Source organism: Cynocephalus volans, chromosome 3, assembly GCF_027409185.1.
Source record: "Cynocephalus volans isolate mCynVol1 chromosome 3, mCynVol1.pri, whole genome shotgun sequence".
Taxonomy (NCBI): domain Eukaryota; kingdom Metazoa; phylum Chordata; class Mammalia; order Dermoptera; family Cynocephalidae; genus Cynocephalus; species Cynocephalus volans.
Window position 1 is genome coordinate 41,823,378 of NC_084462.1, and position 24,020 is coordinate 41,847,397.

The 24,020-nt window shown below is 42.9% G+C and overlaps 1 protein-coding gene across 2 annotated transcripts in view; it reads right to left on the bottom strand.

Annotated features, from left to right (window-relative positions):
* ENTREP2 (endosomal transmembrane epsin interactor 2) overlaps positions 1 to 23,256 on the bottom strand; it is a 383,296-nt gene extending 360,040 nt beyond the window's left edge. For both annotated transcript variants that reach the window (XM_063091945.1, XM_063091944.1), the window contains exon 1: positions 23,038 to 23,256. In XM_063091945.1, the coding sequence (XP_062948015.1) occupies positions 23,038 to 23,256 (219 nt within the window). The remainder of the gene's footprint in view (positions 1 to 23,037) is intronic.
* Between the last annotated feature and the right edge of the window lie 764 nt (positions 23,257 to 24,020).

A 24,020-nucleotide genomic window follows, 5' to 3' on the forward strand; every position in this document is an offset into this window, starting at 1 on the left:
GGTGAGTTCCATTGCGTTTCTGAGGGCTCTTTCAGACCAACAGACTTAGATCAATACCACTCTTCGTGATCCTAACTTCGCCTCTAAAGGAAGAGGAGTGGGTTTTGGTTTCTTCTTTCTGCAAGCCCAGAGCTCAGATGCAAACTGCTCCACCCCATTCACAGCAACCAGCTTTGCAGTCCAGGGTCACAGGGAGCAGATTCAAGGGTATAAATAATTCTGATCACAGACCCTTCTTCTGTCGCTCCCCAAAGGCATCCACCTGCCTGCATCTACATAATTAAGAAGGCCCATTCAAGAGACTCCAGCCAGAATCAAGAAGCTGCCCCTGGGGTGACCTAGGACCCCACCTGAGACACAGGAGAGCAGAAGCTGGCAGGATTGCTTCACATCCATGCCCACCTCATGTTCATCCTAACAGGAACCACACAGTGCTCATTCGGGGCCAAAAAAGAGTAAATAACAACCAGTTTACAGAGTCTGCATTGTAAAATACCCAGTGTGACGTGGCTCCACTACCTGGATCTGCAGGCAGGCACATTCTGTCCTTCAAACTCAGCATGCCCTTACCAAGTTCCTAACGTTTCCCCCTTGTCTAAGAACTCTCAGAAATCATCCCAGCTCATAATTGGGATGATTATGAGCCAATTGCTCATATTTATCTTAGAACATTACACTGTCACGTATTTGGGTAATCTTAATGCATAAGGTGAAAACTTTCTACATTTCTACTAGGTCATAGTGCATTCTGGTTTGGAAACAGCATGCAGATTCAATCCCCCTTTCTACAAATGATAAAATAAAGCTTAGAGAGCTTAAAAAATCAGCCAGTCATTTTTTGGTCATTCCACAAACTGTTCTTCAATACCCACTTGTGCCAGGTGATACCTGCCCCTTGTAAATTCACCCGTCCCAAAGATTAGAGTGTGTGTGGGATCTTCTTGTTCCTGGAAGCAAGAGGGGCAGGGGAGTGGGGGAAAAGTGGAGGGGCCCACTGGGACAGCAACAGGCTGCCAGCCCTGTGATCCCTGCCCTCACTGCTCAGCAGGCCCTTGAACCCACGCCACAGGAGAATGGCTCTGCTGTTTCCCACGCTTGGGCCTCTCACCCCAGCATCCAGGCCCACCAGGCAGGATGGGTCAAGCAACATGGATTTCCACACACACAACCTTTGCTGACTATGTCCATGCCACAGGACCTGGGCAGGTCCCCAGCACCCAGGCTTGCTACACGCCCTCTCCATTACCACCCAAGACCAGCCTCACCATCTTCTCATTTCTGTCCTCTGCCCACATCCCTCCCCAACCTTCTCCTCAAACACTGCCCCCCGGGTGGAAATTCCAGACAATCTCCAATCTACCAAATGGGGAAAAGACGCCTACCCATTCCTCATGGGACTGCTGCATGGAAATGAGTTCATCCACGTGTAACACTTGTAGAACAGTGTCTGGAAAAACAGTAAGCACTCAATAAATGTTAGCTCTTGTTGTGACTGTTCTGGTTACAGTGTACATCATGGGCACACAGCTGTACCATTCCATTAGCATTCCCGAGAGGGGGTCCCTGGAACTGCAGAGGGTGGGAACGATGCCTGTCCCATCCTTCCTAGGACAGGCCTGTGCTCCATGTGGCTGAAGCCTGGCTGGATTTCCAGCTTATCATCCTCAGACCACAAGAAGGTAAACAATCCTCCTCCCCTCTGTTTTTTCCAGTATCCCCCTTGGAATTCCTTGACTGTATTAATTTCCTCTTGTTGCTGTCACAAACCTAGTGACTTAAACCAAGACAAATTTACTGCTGTACAGTTCTGGAGGCCAGAAATCCAAAATCAGTCTCACTTGGCTGAATTCAAGGTATCAGCGGGCCTCATTCCTTCTGAAGACTCTAGGGGAGAATCCATTTGTTTCCTTGACTTTTCCAGCTTCTAAGGAAATATTATATTTCTCAGCTCATGGCCCCTCTTCACATCAGTCCAGTCTCCTACGACTGACTCAGATCTGCTGCCTCCTTCTTAGAAGGACCCTGTGATTGATTACATTGGGCCCACCCAGATAATCCGGGATAATCTCTCCATCTCCAAATCCTTAACTTAATCATATCTGCAATGTCCCTTTTTGCCAAGTAAGACACATATGCACAGGTTCCAGGGATTAGGAGGTGAACTTCCTTGGGGGACCATCATTCAGCTGACCACACTGACCTAACACATTCAACCTATACAGCTTTTCTAGTTCTTAGAATTTGGGTTAGTCTAAATACCTGGTCTACCAATACCAAATGTAGAATTCAGTATTACATTTCACATTCGCATTACAAAGATTACTCTGGATATCATGTGAAGAGCAGGCCACGAGGGGGACAAGAGTAAACGTGGAAAAGCCATAACTGGGCTACCAAAACAATTTCAGTAAGAGATATGCACAGTGGGCAGAAGTAGATACTTCAGGGGAAGAATCACTGGGACTCCGTGATGATGAGACATTTGGATACATAAGTGATAAAGGGCCCTCAGGCATCTGGCTGGAGCAGCTGGGTGAAAGGGTTGTGGTGCCACTCCTTGAGGACAGAGGAGAAGACACGTGCTTGGAGGGGAAGAGAAGAAACTTGGTTTGGGACACCCTGAATTTCAGGGGCCTACGATATGTCTTAGTGGGGATATGACATTGGCAATGGGGTATTTCAGGAGGAGGGAGGTCACAGCCTCAAAGGCAAAGACCTCTGTGCATGACAGACGTGCCCAGTGGTGTAGGGAGGGAGGAATATGGGCCAGGTAACGTCCTCCCACAGACCTCCCCTAAGATGAACTCACCTTGCCACATCTTCCAGGATCAGCTCTGCCCTTTGATGCATCCACTGCAAAAGTGCCCCTTCGCAGGTGCAGTGCAAAATCACCACTCCCAGGGAACATGGCCACTTCCCCTTGCTGCCCCTGCCCCCACCTCAGTTTTGGGTGGTCCTACAGATGCTTTGAGACTGGGCTCAGCCCCCACAGGCTCCAGCTAGAGCCTCATCTAGGGGTCTCTCTGCCCACCACAGAGGGGCCCTCATGGCCCACACCCTGACCCTTCACTCTCAGCCATGTTTAACATGTCCCACAGCCACATGGAAACTTCCAGATGTCTTTATTCCACACACGATCCATGGGAAATCTCAGACCCAATCATTTAGACCATTCAGCAAACTACAATCCCTGGGCCAAATCTGGCCTGCCGTTTTTACAAACAGTTTCACTGCAACATGGCTACACACATTCATTTATGAGCTGTCTATGGCTGCTGTCACACTATGACGGCAGAGTTGAGCATTTGCCACAGAAGACCACATGGCCCACAAAGCCTAGAATACTGCCTCTCCTGTACAGAAAAAGTTGGCGAATCTCTGGTCTAGACACTTCCCTCCCCTGCTGCTACCATATGGCTCCTGCATCATGCTGGATGACGTAGGGGGAAAGGGGACCATCAGCCAGTGTCAGGTCTCACTCACCCATCTGGCCTCTACCATGCAGGGGCGGGGGGGGGGGGACCAAGGTGCTACATCCCTTCTTAGGGACTCACAAGCTTCTTCACTTCCAAATCTCCTTCCAGCTCCTCAGAGTTCTTCCAGCCCCAGAGGGCTTTCTCCTTCCCCTTCTTTCTACTTCCTGTTGGATAGAAGCTTCCCTCCTGTCATATCCTTCATCCTTACCAACAAGGGACCTAAGAACAAAATGATTTGCAGGCCTTCTAGCTTTGCTCTCAGAATATAAAGGCAAGCTTCTGAAATAAGAGTCTTGTTCTCTTGCAACAAAGCCTGGTTTTCATGATTCAAGAAAGCCAAGTTGGGACTCAAGTCTCAGTAATGAGCTATCTATTCTAAATAGCACCTGCTCTTCCCCCAAAGCAATGAGCACCCTTGATTAAATGGGTGGAAGAGCTGCAGGATAATGTGATTTACAGGAAGGAAAAAAATGGGTCAATTTAAATTTTGAAAAATATTATTCTTGCAATAACTAGAGTGAGGTCCAAAAAGTTTCCACCAGGCAGTAGAAAGAGGTCTGGAATGCAACGTGGAAAATTGGGGCAGGACTCAAGGGAGAGCTGGCTGAGATAGGCTCTGCTAACCAGTTTCAGACTGTGAGCTGCTCCCCTGGAGTTCTGCTGATGCAGTTCATTTGGGTGGAAGAAGAGAAAAAGAAAACCGCTGAAAGTTACGAATAAAAGTTAAGATCAGTTACTGGCAGAGGAAGCAGAGAGGAGTCTCAGCTCAGCACATGTGGGAGAGGCTTCAGAGGAACATGAAGTTCTGCACCCCTGAGCCCCCAGAGTCCCAGAGCAAGAAATGCAACAGAAAGCCAAGTAACTAAAGGTTTTCATGGACCCCAGCCCCTCAGCCCTCCAGCCCCCCAGATCCCCATTCACTCACTCCAGCACTGACAGCATTGGTGTGTGTTCTTAGGCAGAAGCTAAAAGAATGCTGCCCTCAACAAAGATATGAGATTTCTCCCTCTTCTGCTCATCCAAAGTGAGAAGTCATGCCAGAGCAGACGCTCTTCATATTAGCCCAAGGTATAGCAGGAGAGGCAGCTCACTCATGCTTGGCCCAGGCTTCCGAAGGGGAAGCCTGCCATTGACATGCCCGGCCAACATCCAGACAGAACTAAGCCAGTCCCGCCTCTAATGGAGAAGACAGGAATGGAGAGGAAAACATGCTAAGCACCTCTTTTAATCAACTCTATAAACCAAATGACAACCAAGAACCATTGGACCATTAAGGAAACACAAAAACACAAAACAGGAAGATTTAGAAGTATAAACAGAAAAACTGACGTTGGAGCAAACAAGAAAATTTATTTTACTTAATTCCAATTGGTACTCTCAGGTAGAAATGAAAAAATAATAATAATGCAACCAGAAAATAAGACAAATACTAAGAAAAAGTAGCAGAAAATATGAAAGGGTGCAAAAAACTTTAATTACGATTACTGTATAAAATCCCAGGGTTAATCTCACCTGGTCTGCTGTAAACCTGTGTTAGTCTCCAGAGAGGCTTGGAATCACAGTGCAGACCTTCAGCCAAATCAGAACAAAAAGTACCAACTAGTAATTAATGTTGACCTGTGCTAGGGTCCGAGACAGACAACGGGTGACCTATATCAACTTGTCAGATTGTTTATATAAAACCTTCAGCATAATGGTTTGCTCCTGGTTCCTCCATGTTTTGTTATTGAACCTAATCATGCAGCCTGATTTCGGCTACATGACCAGAAAGATAGAAAAGACCCCTCCTCAGATAAGCTCTCAAGGCCAAGGGTCTCTCCCAAATATCCTGATGGCTCAAATTCCGAAGACAAAGCTCATCCAGTGTAACAGAGACAGGCCCCAAGGGCTGCATGTGGGCGGCCTTGAGCCTCCCTGATGCCGGCCTGCGCTTACTGTGTCCAGCTGCCCCACACCACGTCGCCTTCATTAAAGCCTTGTGCAAGCTACGAGCCCTTTCACTATCCGACCCTGTGTCATGGTTCCAATTATTTTTTAAGAGTTCAACAGGTGTTCCAGAAGATGGAGTCAAAGAGATCTCCCAGATTTTAAAGCAAACGGCAAAGAAATGGAAAATATGAGGGAGAAGTTAAGATACCTGGTAGATCAACACAGGAGGTCAAATACGCACCAACAGGAGTTCCAGAAAAAAAGAACAGAGAAAATAGAGGTAAGGAAATAAAGAACAAACTTTTCAGCACAAAAAAAGGACACACTGAGTGGTTAAGACCCTTCACTAAATGCTGCCAAATTATCAGAACAGCAAAAACAAAGAAGTAGACCCTAGAGGCTTCCAGAAAGGAAAAACAGGTTAGGTTACTGACAGCAGAAGATTGCACACTGGCATCAGATATCTCTTTAGTGACATTAGATATGAAGACAATAGTGTGCTTCTCATGGAAAAAGTAACAACAGAAAGGCTAAAAATATTTAACTTGGAGGAACAGGGAGGGTGGGAGCCACATTTGCATCTCGTAGTGTACCTTTCCATACCGTCAGAATTTTAATTTCCATGAATATACATTACTCTGACCATCACCATCATAATCATCATCACCATCTTAAAATATACATATACAAATACTATGTGCTCTCACTTCCAGGGGAACATCTCATACCAGGGCTCTTTCTCTACCCAGAAACACTGCTTCTCTCTTTCCTTAAACTCTGGCAGATTCCATCCCTGTCTCTGAGAGACTTGCATCTGGATGACGAGTAATAGTCACAGGCATAACTCTTGAAGTCACTGGGCGGTGCCTTGCTCAGAGGGATTCTGGGTTTTTTGTTTTCTTTTCTTTTGGTTTTATTGTTTTTGTTTTTGTTATTGATGACATAGCAAGAAAAAAATAAAATATCATGAAATATAATATATAATATATATACTTTTTTAAAACATTTTCTTTTTTCAAAGAAAAAGACAATCTTGAGAAGCTATTTACTACTTGTTATGAGAGATTCGCAGCTCTGTTAACCCACTCATTTCTTAGGTGTTACTCCCTCGTTTTGAAGATTCAGCTCTGCTGTGCCTCACACCCTCTCATGGCACCGAAAGGAAATGGCAGGCACAGACAGGGGACCTGGGTCACAGCAGTGCTGAATTTAGTGAATTGGCAGGTGCAACGCAGATGCTATGTTTCTCTGCCTTTTTCTGACACTGGGTCAGAAATCAGTTTCTAAAAAAGTGATGTCCCTTGGTGAATAGTTGAAAAGAACTCTGGGATATAATTTTTAAAACTTATGATTTAAGATTCTGATGAGTACATGCTCATTGTGGCTAAGCTGCTTATTAACATGTTAAACAGGTATCATTATCATAGCCCTTTCAAATTCTGTTGAGGGTTCCAAAAATGTATTTCAAAATCACTACCTGTATTCACTATCAAAGCCATTATCTATAATTTCTCATTACAGATGAAAAGCCAGCATTTCTCTTATAAATAGATAACTTCAAGGCTTATTTTCCAAAAAAAAAAAATATGCTTTTTCATGAAGTTCCCTATTTTCTCTATTTTTTCTGTAAAAGAATGAGCTTACATTTTTAAGAGTTTATTTTAGAACAAATAACTGGCATGTTTTATGTGATAGATAATTATGCCACAGGCTCTAGAAGCTGCTATTGCAAACGAAGTCGTTTGTTTACATTTATAATGCTCTAAATACTTTACTCACCACCACCTCTCCTCCTCCTCCCCAAAATGCCAATTCTTTTTTAACATCCTCAATTACTGTACGCTCCATAAATCACCATCCACCTCACTGTACTTTGTCCTTTAGGTAAATGTATACACTTAAATATGTACAATTTTTTATTTGTCAATCATACCTCAATAAAGCTGAAAAAAATCAGGTCAGCTAAAATACGTAAGTGTGGGAAGAGAATTCAGGTAGGCCTGAAGCCTGGGTATGTTGAGGACAGCGGGCCTAGAAATTGCACCTTAGATTCACCTGGTCTCTAGGAAGGAAGGCCCGGGGCCACACCTGGGGGCATGTGGCCAGAGCCCCGAGAAAAGCTAAGAGAAATGCTAAGAGAAACTATTACATATACTGTCCCTGACAGAAAGGCAAAGGAGGCTTCTGGAAGGACCTGAATAGGTCCTCCCTGCATCACGTGATGCTCCCAGCAGTGGGTGTCTGTGGGGATCCAAGGAGGGTGAGGCCCTGGGGGCTGAGAGGAAGCTGTATTCCAGAATTTGCTGTGCCTGTCAACATCTTTCCTTCCATGACTGTCACCCTCCCACGTGGTTGGAACTCACCAACAAATATGGAAACAATATAAAATAGTCTGAAGAAATCATCGCAGACTTTATTATAATTTCTTTATTCTTCAGTAAAACCAAAGGATACAGTACTTTATGACCTTCTCAAAATTCCAATCCAAAATTCCCCAATAAAAAACTGAACTATGAAGGAAAAACTTCTCCCTCACATACTCAATGAAGAAGTCTTTTAAAATGAACCTGGGATAGGGAAAGGTTCTAAAGGTTTCTTCCTGAAGAGTGGCAGGGTTGGGGGTGTTGGGGGACCTGAGGGGTAGGAAAGTACAAAGAAACCGTGTGGCGTGAATGAGAAAGACAGTGATCATATCTATCACTTAATCTGGTTTACTAACAGAAAACGAAGATTTAAATAGATTGTTAAAGATTAAAATAAAAGCACTAGAATAATGGAGAAGCAAAAGGAGCTGGAGAATGAAATAAAAATCAACTCAAGAACATATATTTGAACACCCATGTTCATAGCAACATTCCCAACAACCAAAAGGTAGAAGTATCCCAGGTGTCTATGGATGAATGGATGGATGAGCAAAATGTGATATATGCAAACAATGCAAGATTTTTCAGCCTTAAAAATGAAAATAATTCTGACGAATGCTAGAACATGGATGGACCTTGAGGACATTATGCTAAGTAAATTAATCTAATCACAAAACAACAAATACTGTATGATTCCACTCATATTAGGTATCTAGTATAGTCATAGTCAAATTCACAGAGACAGAAAGTAGAATGGTGGTCACCAGGGGCTGTGGAGAAGGGGAAATAGACAGTTACTCTGTACTAGGTGCAGAGTCATAGTTTTGCAAAAGTTCTGCAAAAGGATAGTGGTGATAGTACCACAACAAAGTGAAGGTACTTAATGCCACTGAACTACGCACTTTAAAGTGGTCAAGATGGTAAATCTTAAGTTATGTATATTTTGCCACAATTTTTAAAAATAAACAATTTTTTTTTTTAAATAAAGATGACCAGTAAGGGGATCTGAACCCTTGACTTGGTGTTGTCAGCACCACGCTCTCCCAAGTGAGCAAACCAGCCATCCCTACATAGGGATCCAAACCCGTGGCCTTGGTGTTATCTGCACCACACTCTCCCAAGTCAACCACAGGCTGGCCCTAAAATAAACAATTTTTTAAAAATCAACTTGATCAAGGCTGGCCGGTTATCCAGTTGGTTAGAGCACAGTGTTGATAACACCACAGTCAAGGATTCAGATCCGCATGTCAGCCAGCAGCCCCCCCAAAAATAAATAAATAAATAAGTTGATCAAGCCAACAAAAAGAAAAGGAAAAATAGAAAATAGTATAATAATAAGTTAAGTCAAAAGGAATAAAACTAAATCTATCAGTTATCTTAACACATGGGAATGGCCTGACTTCCCTGTATAAGCACAAGGAGTTTCAGGTCATATTCAAAAACGAAATCCAGCTACATTCTATTTACAAAGGGCACACCTAAAATAATTTTTAAAAACAGATCAGCTTCTAATTCAGGCAAAACAGCAGGCTAGACTAATACAAAAACCTTCCCACTACAAACAGCTATAATTACTGAATAGACAACAGAAAACAATGCTTAATGTTGTCCTCATCTGGAGGTTGAGTGGAGAGGGGCAGCTATGGTTTCCAGGAGCTTGGCGAGAGGCTTGGGTTTTAATGTCCAAGCAGCAAGGAAAGTCAAGGCCTCTGGTCCACAAAAAGCAGGGAAAGCTGGAAATACAATCAAAGTATAAAACTACCAAACACAAAACAAGCCAACAAATTTAAGATTGAAATCATATCAAGTATCTTTTCCAACCGCAATGGCACAAAACTAGAAATCAATAACAGGACGAATTTTGGAAAACTCATAAATATATGGAAATTAAACAATATGTTCCTGGACAACTAACGGATCAAAGAAGAAATCAAAAAGGAAATTAAACAAAAAAAAATCTTGCTACGTTTATAGCAATAAACACCTTCATAAAAAAAGATCTATACTAAACAACCAAAGTTATACCTCAAAAAACTGGAAAAAGAATAGCAAACCAAGGCCAAAGTTAGTAGAAGAAAGGAGATAAAGATCAGAACAGAAATAAATAAAAGAAGCTAGAAAAACAATAGAAAAGATCAACAAAACTGATCTGCTTTTTTCAGAGCAGATAAAACGGACAAACCTTTAACTAGACTAAGAAGAGAGAATACTCAAAGAAATGAAATCAGAAATGAAAGAGGAGACATTACAACTGATACCACAGGATCAAAAAAGACTACTATGAACAAATTATACAACAACAAATTGGATAACCTAAAGAAGTGGATGAATTCCTAGGAACACACAACATCCCAAGTAATGAAGAAACAGAAAATCTGAACAGGCCAATAATAAGTAAAGATATTGAAACAGTAATTTTAAAAATCTCCCATCAAAGAAATGCCCAGGACTGGATGGTTTCACAGCTGAATTCTACCAAACATTTAAAGGACTAATACCAATCCTTCTCAAACTCTTCCAAAAAACTGAAGAGGAGGAAATACTTCCAAACTCTTTTTTATGAGGCCAGCATTACCCTGATACCAAAGCCAGACAAGGACACTACAAGAAATTGAATTATAGGCCAATTTCCCTGATGAAAATAGATGCAAAAAGCCTCAACAAAATACTAGAAACCAAAATCAACAGCACATTAAAAAGATCATTCACCATGATCAAGTGGGATTTATCCCTGGAAAGCAAGAATGGTTCAACTTACAGAAATCAATAAATGTGACACACCACATTAACAGAATAAATGACAAAAACCACATGATGATTTCAATAGATGCAGAAAAACCACTTGACAAAATTCAACATCCATTCATGACAAAAACTCTCAAAAAACTAGGTACAGAAAGAGTGTACTTCAACAGAATAAAGGCCATATATCACAAGCCCACAGCTAACATCATAGTCAGTGAAAAGTTGAAAGCTTTTCCTCTAAGATCAGGAACAAAAAAAGGATGCCCACTCTCACTACTTCTATTCAAAATAATACTGGAAGTCGTACCCAGAGTAATTAAGTAAGAGAAAAAAATAAACGGCATCTAAATCAGAAAGGAGGATGTTAAATTGTCTTTGTTGACAAATGACATGATCTCATATATAGAACACCCGAAAGACCCTACCAAAGAACTGTTAGAACTAATAGATGAATTCAGTAAAGTTGCAGGATACAAAATCAATATACATAAGTCAATACACATAAATCAGTAGCATTTCTACACACTAACAATAAACTAGCTGGGAAAAAAAAATCAAGAAAATAATCCCATTTACAATAGCTACAAAAAAATAAAATACTTAGGAATAAATTTAATCAAGGAGGTGAAAGATCTGTACATTGAAAACTATAAAACACTGATGGAAGAAATTGAAGAAGATACGAGTAGATAAAAACATATCCTGTGTTCACTGATTGGAAGAATTAATATTGTTAAAATGTCCATACTACCCAAAACGATCTAAAGATTCAATGCAAACCCTATCAAAATTCCAATGACATTTTTCACAGAAATAGAAGAAACAATCCTAAAATTCATATGGTATCACAAAAGACCCCAAATAGCTAAAGCAATCTTGAGCAAGAAGAACAAAGCTGGAGGCATCACCCCACCTGATCTCAACATCTACTACAAAGTAGAGTAATGAAAACCACATGGTACTGGCACAAAAACAGACATATGGACCAATGAAACAGAACAGAGAACCCAGAACTAAATCCACACACTTATGGTCAACTGGTCTTCAACAACAAAAGTGCCAAGAACACACAATGGGAAAATGATGGCCTCTTCAATAAATGGTCTTGGGAAAACTGGATATCCACGTGCAAAAAAATGAAATTGAACTCTTATACAGAAAACAACTAAAAATGGATTAAAGACTTAAACACAGACCTTATACTGTAAAACTACTGTAAGAAAACATTGGGAAAAGCCTTCTTGACTTTGATCTCAGCAAAGATTTTTTTAATATGATCCCAAAAGCACAAGCAATAAAAGCAAAAATAGACAAATTGGATTACATCAAACTAAAAAGCATCTATACAGCAAAGGAAACAATCAACAGAGTTAAGAGACAACCTATGGAATGAGAGAAAATATTTGCAAACCATGCATATGGTGAGGGGTTAATATCCAAAATATTACAACTCAATAGCAAGAAAACAAATAACCTGATGTTAAAATGGGCAAAGGACCTGAAGAGACATTTCTCAAAAAAAAACACATACGAATGGCCAACAGTTATATGAAAAAATGCTCAACATCACTAATCATCAGAAAAATGCATATTAAAACTACGAGATGTCACCTCACACCTGTTAGAATGGCTTTTATCAAAAAGACAAAAGATAACAAGTATTGGTGAAAATGTGGAGAAAAGGGAGCCCTTGTACACTGTTGACAGGAATGTAAATTAGTAAAGCTGTTGTGGAAAATAGTAAGGAGGTTCCTCAAAAAATTAAAAACAGAACCACCATATGATCCAGCAATCCCACTTTGTGGTATATATCCAAAGGAAATGAAGTCGTTATGGAGAAGAGATACCTGTCACTGCAGCATTATTCACAATAGCCAAGATACGGAATCAACCTACATGTCTACCAACAAATGAATGGATAGAGAAAACATGGTACATATACACAACAGAATACTATTCAGCCTTTAAAAAGAAGTAAGTACTGTCATATACAACAACATGAATGAACCTGAAGAACATTTGCTAAGTGAAATAAACCAGGTACATAAAGATAAATACTGCAGGATGTCACTTACATGTGGAATCTAAAAAAAGTCAAACTCATAGAAGCAGAGAGTATAATGGTATTTAACAGGGGCTGGGGGGATGTGGTGGGCGGGGGTAATAGGGAGATGTTGGTCAAAGGATATGAAGTTTCATTTCAGTTAGACAGGAGAAGTTCTGGAGATATACTGTACAGCATGATGACTATAGTTAATAATAATGCATCATATATCTGGAAATTGCTGAGTAGATTTTAAGTGTTCCAACCACAAAATTATGTGAGGTGATGGGTATGTCAGTTAGCTTGATTTAATCATTCTACTATCTCTTTCTCTTTCTCTCTCTCAAAACATCACATTATACACTATAAATATACAAATTTTATTTTTCAAGTTAAATAATTTTTTAAAAAAGGATCCAACTTTATGCTGTCTATAAGGAACTCACTACAAATACAATGATGTAGGTAAGTTAAAAGTAAAAATAGGTAAAAGATATACCATAAAATAATAATCAAAGGAAAGTTGGAGTGGATATATTAATTTCAGACAGACTGAAGAGAGACTTCAGGGAAAAAAATTACCAGGGGTAAAAAGGAGTTAGAATTATCAACAAGACAGAAAATACCATGCTGTTGAGGATGCAGAGAAAAGGGAACCCTCCTACATTGTTTGCGGAAATGTAAATTGGTACATCCACTGTGGAAAACAGTTTGGAGGTTCTGCAGAGAACTAAAAATAGATCTACAATAGATCTTATAATCTAACTATCCCACTACTTGGTATATACCCAAAGGAAATGAAATCAATACATCAAAAAGACACCTGCACTCCCATGTGCATCACAACACTATCCACAATAGCCAAGAGATGGAATCAACCTAAATGTCCATCAACGGACGAATGGATTAAAAAAAAACCTGTGGCATATAAGCTATAAAAAGAAATGATATCCTATCATCTGCAGCAACATGGATGGAACTGTAAACCATCACGTTAAGTGAAGTAAACTGCCTGGTCTCACTCATGTGGAATCTTTAAAAAAAAAAAAAAAAAAAAAAAAAGTGGCCCTCAAGAAGTAGAGACTGGAACAATGTTTACCAGAGGCTGGGCAGCAAGGGGAGAGTGGGGGAGGAGAAGGGATGGACTAACAGGTACAAAACTATGCTATCTATCCTAAGTGATTCATTATGCAGTATATGCACGTATTGAAACAACACACTGTGCCCAACAACAATAAATATAAATAACATCAGGAAAAAAATTACCAGGAGTAAAAAGGGACATTACACTATAATAAAAGGGTCAAGTCACAAAGAGGACATACAATCCTGAAAGTGTATACACCTAATAACAGAACACCAAAATAATAAAGCAAAAGCTGACAAAACTCAAAGGAGAAATAGAAAAATCCAGAATTATAAAGATATCAGCACTCCTGTCTCAGTAACAGATACATCTAGTAGATAAAAAATTATCAAGAATACACAAGAATTGAACAATAACATCAACAAATGCTGGAATGTGTGTGTCGGGCTCTTTTACCTGCCCGTAATCCTGCCAACTGGGCCAACTGTCGAGCTAGGGCTGGGTCTGGAGTTCACAGACCCCTCAAGCCCATTCACAGACTGGGTCACAGACCCCTCGCATGCCAGGCTGGGTCCCCAGACCCCTTCTACACAGGTCTATGAGCTAGGTAACCAGCAAACAGGTCCTTGGAAGCCGCAGGTTGGAAAGCATGGCCTCTTGCAGCAGCAGCAGCAGCCGCCAGAGGCAGAATGCCAGCCAAAGTGGTGGGGCCACGCAGGCGCACTAACTCCACAACACACAACCTGCTTACAAAGAATGCTGCACCACCCCCAACCTGACCTAAGGCAAGAGGGCCTGATTAAATTATTCTATTTTCCCAACAGTGTGTGTGTGGGTGTGTGTGTTTATCTCCTAGCTACACCCATGAGAAGGCCTAGAAGCAACAATGCCTGTCAGCAATGACCACACCGAGCACCCTGATCTCGACAACAACCTCAATTCAAAGGTATTAAAACTGCCAAAAATTAGTTGGAACTGGCTTATTTTCCTATCTCAAGTTGTTTTATCAGTTGTCTTGCAGGATATAAACTGAGCATGTGCAGAGAGAAGGGCCTTGCCCTCCAGATGACCTTGAGCACTGCAGGAACCAAAACTCTCCTTCCTGTGGAACCAAAAAGCCAGAAATTGAACCACCAGAGCCTTTCATCAAGCAAGGGGTCCTTCAACAAGGAAGATATGGCATCCAACAACTCCATTACCATATATGGTCAGATTTAGAGCTAGCCAATCAACTTTTGCCCCATCATTTGGCCTGACTTGAAGCTAGCCAATCAGTTCTGCTTCATTACCATATATGTCCTGCTTCAGAGCTAGCCAATCCACTTTTGCTAAGTCATACAGGCTGATTCGGAGTTAGCCAATCAATTTTGCCCGGTACCCCTTAAAACCTGCCCAGGCCCTGGATTGGGAGACAGATTTGACAGCACCTTGCCTCCTCTCTCCTTGCCAGTTAACCTCACTAATTAAGCCCTTTTCTTTTCTCAAAAACCAGTACCATAGTATTGGCTTCTGTGCATATCAAGCATCAAGCCCTTGCTCAGTAACAGTACCAGGACTCCTTGGAGAAATGGCAGATTTTAGGACCAGAGCAAGGAAAAATATAAGATAATCCTAGGACACCTTCCTGTGTCAGAAAGTCAGGAAATGTACAGTGTATGATGTGGACATATTAGGATGGTTTTGGTATCAAAATAAATAATGATAGTATAGGACAATTCACTGAATAAAATTGGTAACCATGAGTCTATATTGCTACAAACTTAAAAATAAATATATAAATAAGTGAATGGGAAAAAGGGGGAAGCCCTTTCATAGTAGAATAACAACTAATAAATGTATAAGGAACGATAGAAATAGAGCATCATGATTTGGCAATCATCCCAGAGGAGGCTGATTCAGGCAGCAATCATCAATGAGTGCAAAAACTGAGGGGCAGAGATTTGACCATGAAGAGGATATTGGCATCTCGGAATACCTCCCCAGGAAATATAATCAAAGGGAAAATGGTGAATTTAAGATGATAACACCTGGCAGACAGCAGCAAGATCAAGGTGAATATCACCAGTGGTGGGAGGGATGGAAATCAAGTGCCTCCTGATGGGATGCACTGAGAAGAGCACGGCATCATCTCTGGAACAGACCTGCCAAGAATGCACGAGCTGCATTTGGCCATGAGGATAAATCAGATGGACCCAGGTTCGGGGTCATCCTACAGAATATAAGGCCTGTACTCTTTAAAGCTGTGGAAAACATGAAACACAGAGGAAGACTGAGAAAAGTGAAGAGATATAAGACAAAGACATTTGTGGGTAGGATCCAGGGCCAAAGAGGGAAAAGAAACACTATTTGGACAGTTGATAAAATTGGGATGGAGTCTATAGATGGAATGACAATGTTCTTCCAATGTTGGTTTCCTAATTTGGAGGGGATTATGCTGATTTATGCAAAAAGTGTCAGTGAAACACATTGAATTTTTTAGGAGTGGTCAACATCATGTCTGCAACTTGCTCCCAAAAGGTTAAGAAAAAGACTAATGGCAATTGATATATTTTTTTCATTGAGAAAGAGAATGTGCACAAGTTCAAAAGCCATGGAGCAAATGCAATAAAATGGTTATGATTAGAGAATTTCGGAGATACAGGAGTTCTTAGTTCTGTTCTACAACTTCTCCATAAATTGGAAATTATTTCAAAAGTTTCCCCCAAAAATTTTTTTAAAATATAGTTTCACTGTTTTCTGGCATAGAATGTTCCAACGCACAATATTCTATAAGTGAGTAGGACTTTTTACCTGGATGCTCAAAGGATTTTTTCCTTATCTTTAAAATCCATTATTTTACAGGAATGTGTCTCAATGTTGACTATTTTCCATTGATTTTGCCCAGTTACACAGTGGATCCTTTCAAGTGTCCTTTTTTTTTTTTTTTGTCTTTTTCGTGACCGGCACTCAGCCAGTGAGCGCACCGGTCATTTCTACATAGGATCCGAACCCGCGGTGGGAGCATCGCAGCGCTCCCAGAGCGAGCCACGGGCTCGGCCCTCAAGTGTCCTTTTATTTCAGGAAAGTTTTCTTCCCTAAATATTTATTCTACTGCTTTGTTTTTCATTCCCTGGACACTCTTAAGTATATATATATATATATATATATATATATATATATTGGATCTCCTCTGCCCATCTCCTATATTTATTAATTTCTCTCTAATTCACTTTATATTTTTGTTTTGTTTTCTTTTTTCATTTTTCTCCTTTTCATCCTCTATTTTTATTTCTGTGCTTTCTATGGTATCCATTTGCTCGTGTTCCTTCTAATTTGGTCTACATTTCTGAAATTCATTTTTTCAAAATTGTTTCCTGACATCTCTCTGCTCTCCTTCTGTAATTTCCTGTTATCTAGCCATATCTCTTGTAGTTTTTTACATTTCTGATTAATACTGCTCTGACCTTGAAAAACCGTGCTCTTTGAGTATACACTGAAATATTAGTTTATAATTTTTCTGGTGTGCTCTCATTTTCTGTAGTACCATTATGTTCACTTTTTGTCATTTTTCTTTGAATAAATGTTGCATGAGGTTGATCATATTCCTTTTTTGTTCTGCATGTTTAAATGAGGTGGATTTTCCTAATCTAACAGTAGGAAGTTCCAAAGGAATGGGGGGACATACTAGGACAGACTTCCCAGCTGGGCTTTATTAATCTGGGGAAGACACAAAATATGAACTCTCTATGAATCTACTTATTTTTTTCTCAGAGTTAAATCCAGATCGTTTGTAAAGCTCAGAAAGATCTCTTGCTTCTAGCCCTTTGCTCCAGCTCTAGAACTCTGAAGTCCTTATTTTCTAAGGCTTTGCTCTCAGCTTTTGATGCTATCTTTTGCTGTTAGAGCAGCTTCTGAACTCTCTTTCCTTGGGGTTCCCCCTCCCCACCTCCACGATCTGAACCTACTCTCTCTTGCCATCTGTGTTCCTGTCCTGCTCAATTTGGTGTATGTTTCCAGTAATTTCTGCTAAGGGTGAGGCTCTGTCCTTCTAGAAGGAAGGATTTACAGTGCATTTCTAAGATTGTCCAAGGTACAACACCATTAATTGTCCCACGTCCCCCTGCAGTTTGTTCTTCTCACCTACGTAAAAACCCAAGAGGACCTTTTCACTATTGTCAGTTGCTCCCAGCTCTGCCCACCCACACTTCCATTCCACTTTTAGGGGTGAGTAACTCACAGTGATTTGGGGTTTCCACTGCCTGCCAACAGTTCCCTTCACTTCCCATCATTGCCCTGACACAGCTGCTGCTCTTCTATTGTTCAGGTCCTATTGCTGCTGGTGGTTTAGCCACACCTGCCCATCACTTTTGTTCACCATGTTGTCTCTGAGCTTTTTCTATGGCTATCTTGCTGATTGGTTTAGTTTTAAGATTGGCTTAGTTTTCAGGAAGAGTTGAGGAGAGAGTGAAAAACTACTCTGCCACCATGAAAGCATGCCCATAAAACATTTTCTGAAAGGTATAAAACAAGGGACAATAAATGGAGATACAACATGTTCCTGAATTGGAAGATTTAATATGATACAACTGTCAGTACTGTACTTCCAAAATTGATCCATAAGTGTAACGCAATTCCAGTCCAAATCTTAAGTGGGTCTCACCAGAAGCCAGACGCAGATATTTTAAAGTTTATATGGAATAACAGCCACAACATTTTTGTTTTTTTTTTTTTTTTTTAAATTTTATTTTGTCGATATACATTGTAGCTGATTAATGCTCCCCATCACCAAAACCTCCCTCCCTTCTCCCTCCCCCCCTCCCCCCCAACCATGTCCTTTCTGTTTGTTTGTTGTATCAACTTCAAATAATTGTGGTTGTTATATCTTCTTCCCCCCCCCCCGGTTTGTGTGTGTATGTGTGTATGTGTGTGTGTGAATTTATATATTAATTTTTAGCTCCCACCAATAAGTGAGAACATGTGGTATTTCTCTTTCTGTGCCTGACTTGTTTCACTTAATATAATTCTCTCGAGGTCCATCCATGTTGTTGCAAATGGCAGTATTTCATTCGTTTTTATAGCTGAGTAGTATTCCATTGTGTAGATGTACCACATTTTCCGTATCCACTCATCTGATGATGGGCATTCAGCCACAACATTTTTGAAAGTGTGGAGGGATGAGCCCTGCCAGAGAGTGTAAAGCTCACTATGAAGTTACCATAATCAAAACAATGTGGTACTGACTACACAATTAAGAGAGTAAAACTGAATAGAGCCCCAAAACAGATCCACATGTAGATAGGAACTTTGCTTGAAAGCAAAGAAAGTTAGGCCCTTTCTTCAGACTATATGCAAAACAAATTCTGGATGAGTTAAAACATAAATGTAAAAAATAAAATTCAAACATAAGAAGGAAATTTAAAAGAATATTTGTGTGACCTCTTAACTAAGAGGGAAGAATCCAGAAAACAAAAGTAAAAATTAACAGATTTGACTACATAAAAAGTTTTTAAATTTTCTATATGGCAAAAGACACCAAAAATTAAGCCAAATGAGAAAATATTTGCAACGCATAATAAAGCAGCCAAAGAAATTCAGATCGAATGAAAACAATGAGATATCTTCTTTCTTCCATCAGATTAATAAAAATGTTCAGGACTGCTACAAGAGGGTGGCGAAAAGGGCACTCTCATGCAATGCTTCTGCGGGTGGGAATGACTACAATCTTTTGTGGAAATTAACCTGGCAATTCCTAACGAAATTCCAAATTTGAATACTCTTTGACTAGCAGTTCCACTTTGGGGAACTTATTCAGAAAAAAGCACTGGCATGTAAAGTTAAGTAAACTACAGTGTCAGCAGAAACATAGAATTGACACAACCAGAATATTCCCAGCAGAACAACTGAATAAATTGTAATAATTCATACTATGGACTATTATGCAGCATTTAAAAATAATGGGTTAAAAAATAATGACAATAACAAATTATAGCTGGGAATATTCATTATACATTACATAAAAAAGAAGTCACAGAGCAATCTGTGTGGTATAATTCCATTTTTATAATTTTTTTAAAAAGAATAGACATATTCCATACATATGTATAAATTCTAATACATTTTGTGATTGTAAAGGAAAGCGTGGAAGGACCACATTAAACAACACTGGTAATACTGGTTACCTAGGTAGAGAATTAGGAAAGAAGAAAGGATATATTTTTTGTATATTGCTTTGTTTTCAGTTGTTGCAACAATTATAATTGTTTTTGAAATATGAAAAACATCCAGTGGAGTTGCTTTTAAAGGGAAAATACACACACATACACACATGCACACACACGGCCAGCTCTCAATGACTATGTCTTAATGATGACGAAGCTCTACTGAAGGATAACTATTCAAAGCCTCCTCCCAGCTCTGTTAGTCTCTTAAACTGTTAATACAGGCCATCACCTCTCAAAATGGGTAAGGCACTCATCCACCAGGGAAACAATCCACCTTCTAACTGGCTGGATGGCATACCTGGGACAGGAAAAGCATCTGAACGTAGTACTCAAATGACTGAAACTGCACAGCTCTGCATTCATCACAGACCTCCAGCTACCCTACCTCCCCGTTGCCCAACTCCAGCCTTGCCAAGGTCCCCGCCAACCTTATACTTTCTCAACTTCTCCGATGTAATGCCTTCTCATATTCTCTTGCATCTTCACCTTTCCCTGCAGGTTTGGTGCTTTTCCTAAGAGACAAAGGGTGTGACCTCCTTGTCAAGGCTGACCCCTTTACTACCATGCCTTACTCCATCCCCTTCCACCCTGGTAGTTAAGTGTAATGGTTAGTTAGGAGTATAGCCTCTGAAGTCAGAGCAACTAAGTTCAAAGCCACTTAGCTGAGTGACCTTGGGCAGGTTACATAATCCCTCTTCACTTCAGCTTACTAAGCAGAAGCTGCCAAGACTTCTTGAGGCTTAGGCCCAGATCCAAGACAGGCTCGGTTCTGCCGCACTGTTCTGGCTAAGCCCAGTCCAAATTCAAGGGGAGAAAACTGCCCAAGACCCTGAGCACCACGAGGCACAGGCCACCTGGGCCACCAATGCAGTAGACTATTATACCACGTAAAACACTCAGCTTCGTGTCTGGCACACAGTAAGTGCTCAATAAGTGTGAGCCGTTTTTCTGAGGTATTATGGCTTTTTTTTTAAATAGAAGTTGCTTTTACAATGGTTCTTCACCATGCACAAACCATAGAGAGGGCCTAAAAAACCAGAGATGACTAAAGAGCACACAAGTGTGGTTTCAGAAGATTCAGAGGAACCAGATTTCTGTATAAAGCCACACCTACTCAGCACTCAAATGAAGAACACCCTTGCCTGGCCATTTCACCAACTCCCAGTGTCAGAGGGCAGGTATGTATGTACATGGCTATGGGCCAGGGTTCCCCTCACAACCATGCTAACATGCAAACCTGTCCCAACATAACTGGAAGCAACCACCACATCTGCAAAAGGCTGAGACAACACATGAAAACCACTATCCACTGTACTGAAAGAATTTTAAATGAGCTTGTGGCAGACTAAGCTGATGAGAGAAAAGGAACCCAAGACAAAACAGATGGAAGGGTGAGAGGGCAGGAGACAGACCCAGGCAGAAGTTACCTTTCAATCTCTAAAATGTAAGCAGAGTTCATTGTGTTCATTGTTAGTTCCCCGAGCTGAGAGGAATGTCTCCACAAGGCAGAACTTTGTGGAATTACTCTGAATCCCAGTAAGTTACTAACAGGTTATAGTCATTGAAGAGAATAACACTGGAAATGCAAACTGAATTAACTATTTTACATATTTCAACCTTTTAAAATGTAGTGAATGTGTGTTTTTCACATAAACAGCTTTTCTACTGTGTCCAACTAATGTTTTCCCTTTTAGGTTTATTTTTAAAAGGCGGGTTTCTTTCCATACCCTGGGGATTAGGAATGCCCTAGCCTAGGCTTAAAGGGGAAGGCAAGGCTCACAGAGAAGCCAGAAGTGGACCTAATTCACCAGTCTGCCACCTGTAGGCTGGTTCCAGCAGACTTAAACCTCAGTGCCCACGAGACAGACATGAAAACAATGCATATTAAATAATGCTAAAAACTGAGCAACAGATGCGTGAAGTCTATATATAGAGGAGCGTTTGAATCATGGCTCCCCTGTGCCTGCCTCCAACGTCTTCTCTTTTATTTGAGCACTCGGAGCTGTGACCACACGTTCTGTTCCTACTTAGCTCTCCAAGACTCACCCTTGGTCTGAAATAAGCTTTGAAAGGTAATACCCCGATTAGGATGAACAACCACACCTGTATCGACCGGGGTGTTCCAGAGGCAGTTCTGCTCACGTCTCATTTTAAAACTTAGATAACAAAAACCATTACAAAATAAAAAAAAGCAAAGTAGAACAGATTTTTTAAATTTCAAAACTCAAGAACAAATAGCAAACATTAATTACAAAGCCTTGGTTTAGATTTCTGTAGAAGGGATTAAAACATACTGAGTTTACATTGTAAGCCTATACAATGTATTTCAGCACCATAAACCAAATGTAGTTACAGACGTCGAGTTCTCAGAACAAGTGCGATTCTTTATAATTATCTGCTCTGCACATATCCTTCCCATTCCCATATGTCCATTCTTTATTAATACAGGAAAAAACAACTTTCATCAAAATGCTATAAAATGCCAAAAATAACTCTTGGGGACAATCACTTCTTTAAAAGCGATTTCCTGGTGTCTACTTCCTAAAGAGGTTTGTTAGTCACTGGCTTCTATGATGTGGGGGTCAAGAGCCTGAAAATCAGTAATCCTCGCAGTTTGGAGCTCAGAAAACACGCCCCCCGGACGCCGACTGCGGGTCGCCTGCCCAGTCCTGCCGCCCACAAAACACAGACGCGGGAAACAAGAAGCCCCGACGCCAAGTCGGCGAGTGGCCACAGGGGGCCGGCCGGTCCCCGCCGCCTGGCGTGACCCGCAACACGACGGGACGCGCTCCGCGCCCCCCACCCGGGCTAAGCCACAGCGAAGGCGAGAGGCGCGCCGACACGTGGCTCCGCGCCGGGTTCGAATCCCACCTCCCCGCCTCGGGCGCGGACGCTTGGTTGGCTAGGTCGGGTCCCCAGCGTGGGCAGTCCCCGGCCGAAGGCGGGCGCCTGGCTTCTGTTTGCTCTAAGAAAAGTAACTCCGGGGATGAGCGCAGTAGGAAAGGAAACGCGATGCTCCGAGAGCAGCGAGCCGGTCCCCGGCGTTATTCTGCCCGGAGTTTTCAACTGCAGCCGGCGCTGCAGCCGCTCGGCCCTGGGCGTTCGCTCCCCGAACTGGGCGCCCGCGGGGGCGTCCCGGCGGCTGCAGCGCCTCGCGCCCAGCCCGCGTCCCCGCCCGGCCGCGGACACTCACCGAGAAGCCGGCCCAGAAGGGGCAGGAGTGGCGGACGCGGGCCGAGGTGGTGAGCGCCAGCGCGGCGAAGCTGACAGCCACGATGAGGCATCCGAGCGCCATCTGCGTGGCCCCGAGCGCCAGCACGATGCGGGAGCGGCCCGGGCACTCCCGCAGGCGGGACAGGCTGCGGGGCAGCGCGGCGGGGCGCGGCGCTCGGGGGCGGCCGGTCGGAGGCATCGCGCCGGGCGCCCGCACGCCTCGCCTCGTTCCCGCCGGCCCGGCGCGCGCCGCCGCCGCCTGTCCTCACAGAGGGTCCGAGGCAAGTTGCGCCGGGCTCCGGGACGGCCTCTCCGCCAGCCGCGGGGGCTGCGGCGGTCGCGCGCAGGGAGCGAGCCGGGCCGGGCAGGGAGCTGGGCGCCCGCAGCCCCCGCCGGTGACCGCGTCCATGCCGCCGCCGCTCCGCTCGCCCGCCGGCCGCGCCGCGCTGCGCCCTCTCCCGCCCGCCCGCGCGCTCCCCGGCCCGAGCGCGGGCGCGAGCCGCCGCCGTGCCGAGCGCGAGCCCCGCCGCCTCGCGCTGGGCCGGAGCGGGAGCCGGGCGGGGAGGCTGGGAGAGCGCGCAGGTGCGGTCCCCGCGGCCCGGCTGGGCACTGGCGCCTCCCGCCGGGGCGGTCCCAGGTCCCGGGGAGGAGAGTAAGGACTGCAGCGCGTTAAGGACGAGGGCGGCGGCGCGGAAGGGGCCTGGGAGCCGGGCCCGCGGGGCCGGCAGAGCCTGGGGCCGGCCAGGGATGGACGCGCGCGGCGGCGCAGAGGACCGGGAGACCGCCCCGCAGGGCGGGGAGCGGAGAGGAGGTGCATTCCGAGCGCTCGGCCCCAGGTGTGGCGGGCGGGAGCCGCTCTCGAATGCGCAAATCCAAGATGCAAGATGCCGCTTTTCTGCAATTCCACAATTTCCCAAGCCATAGGCTGAGAACCCGGCTCCAGAGGACCAGGCATTTAAAACA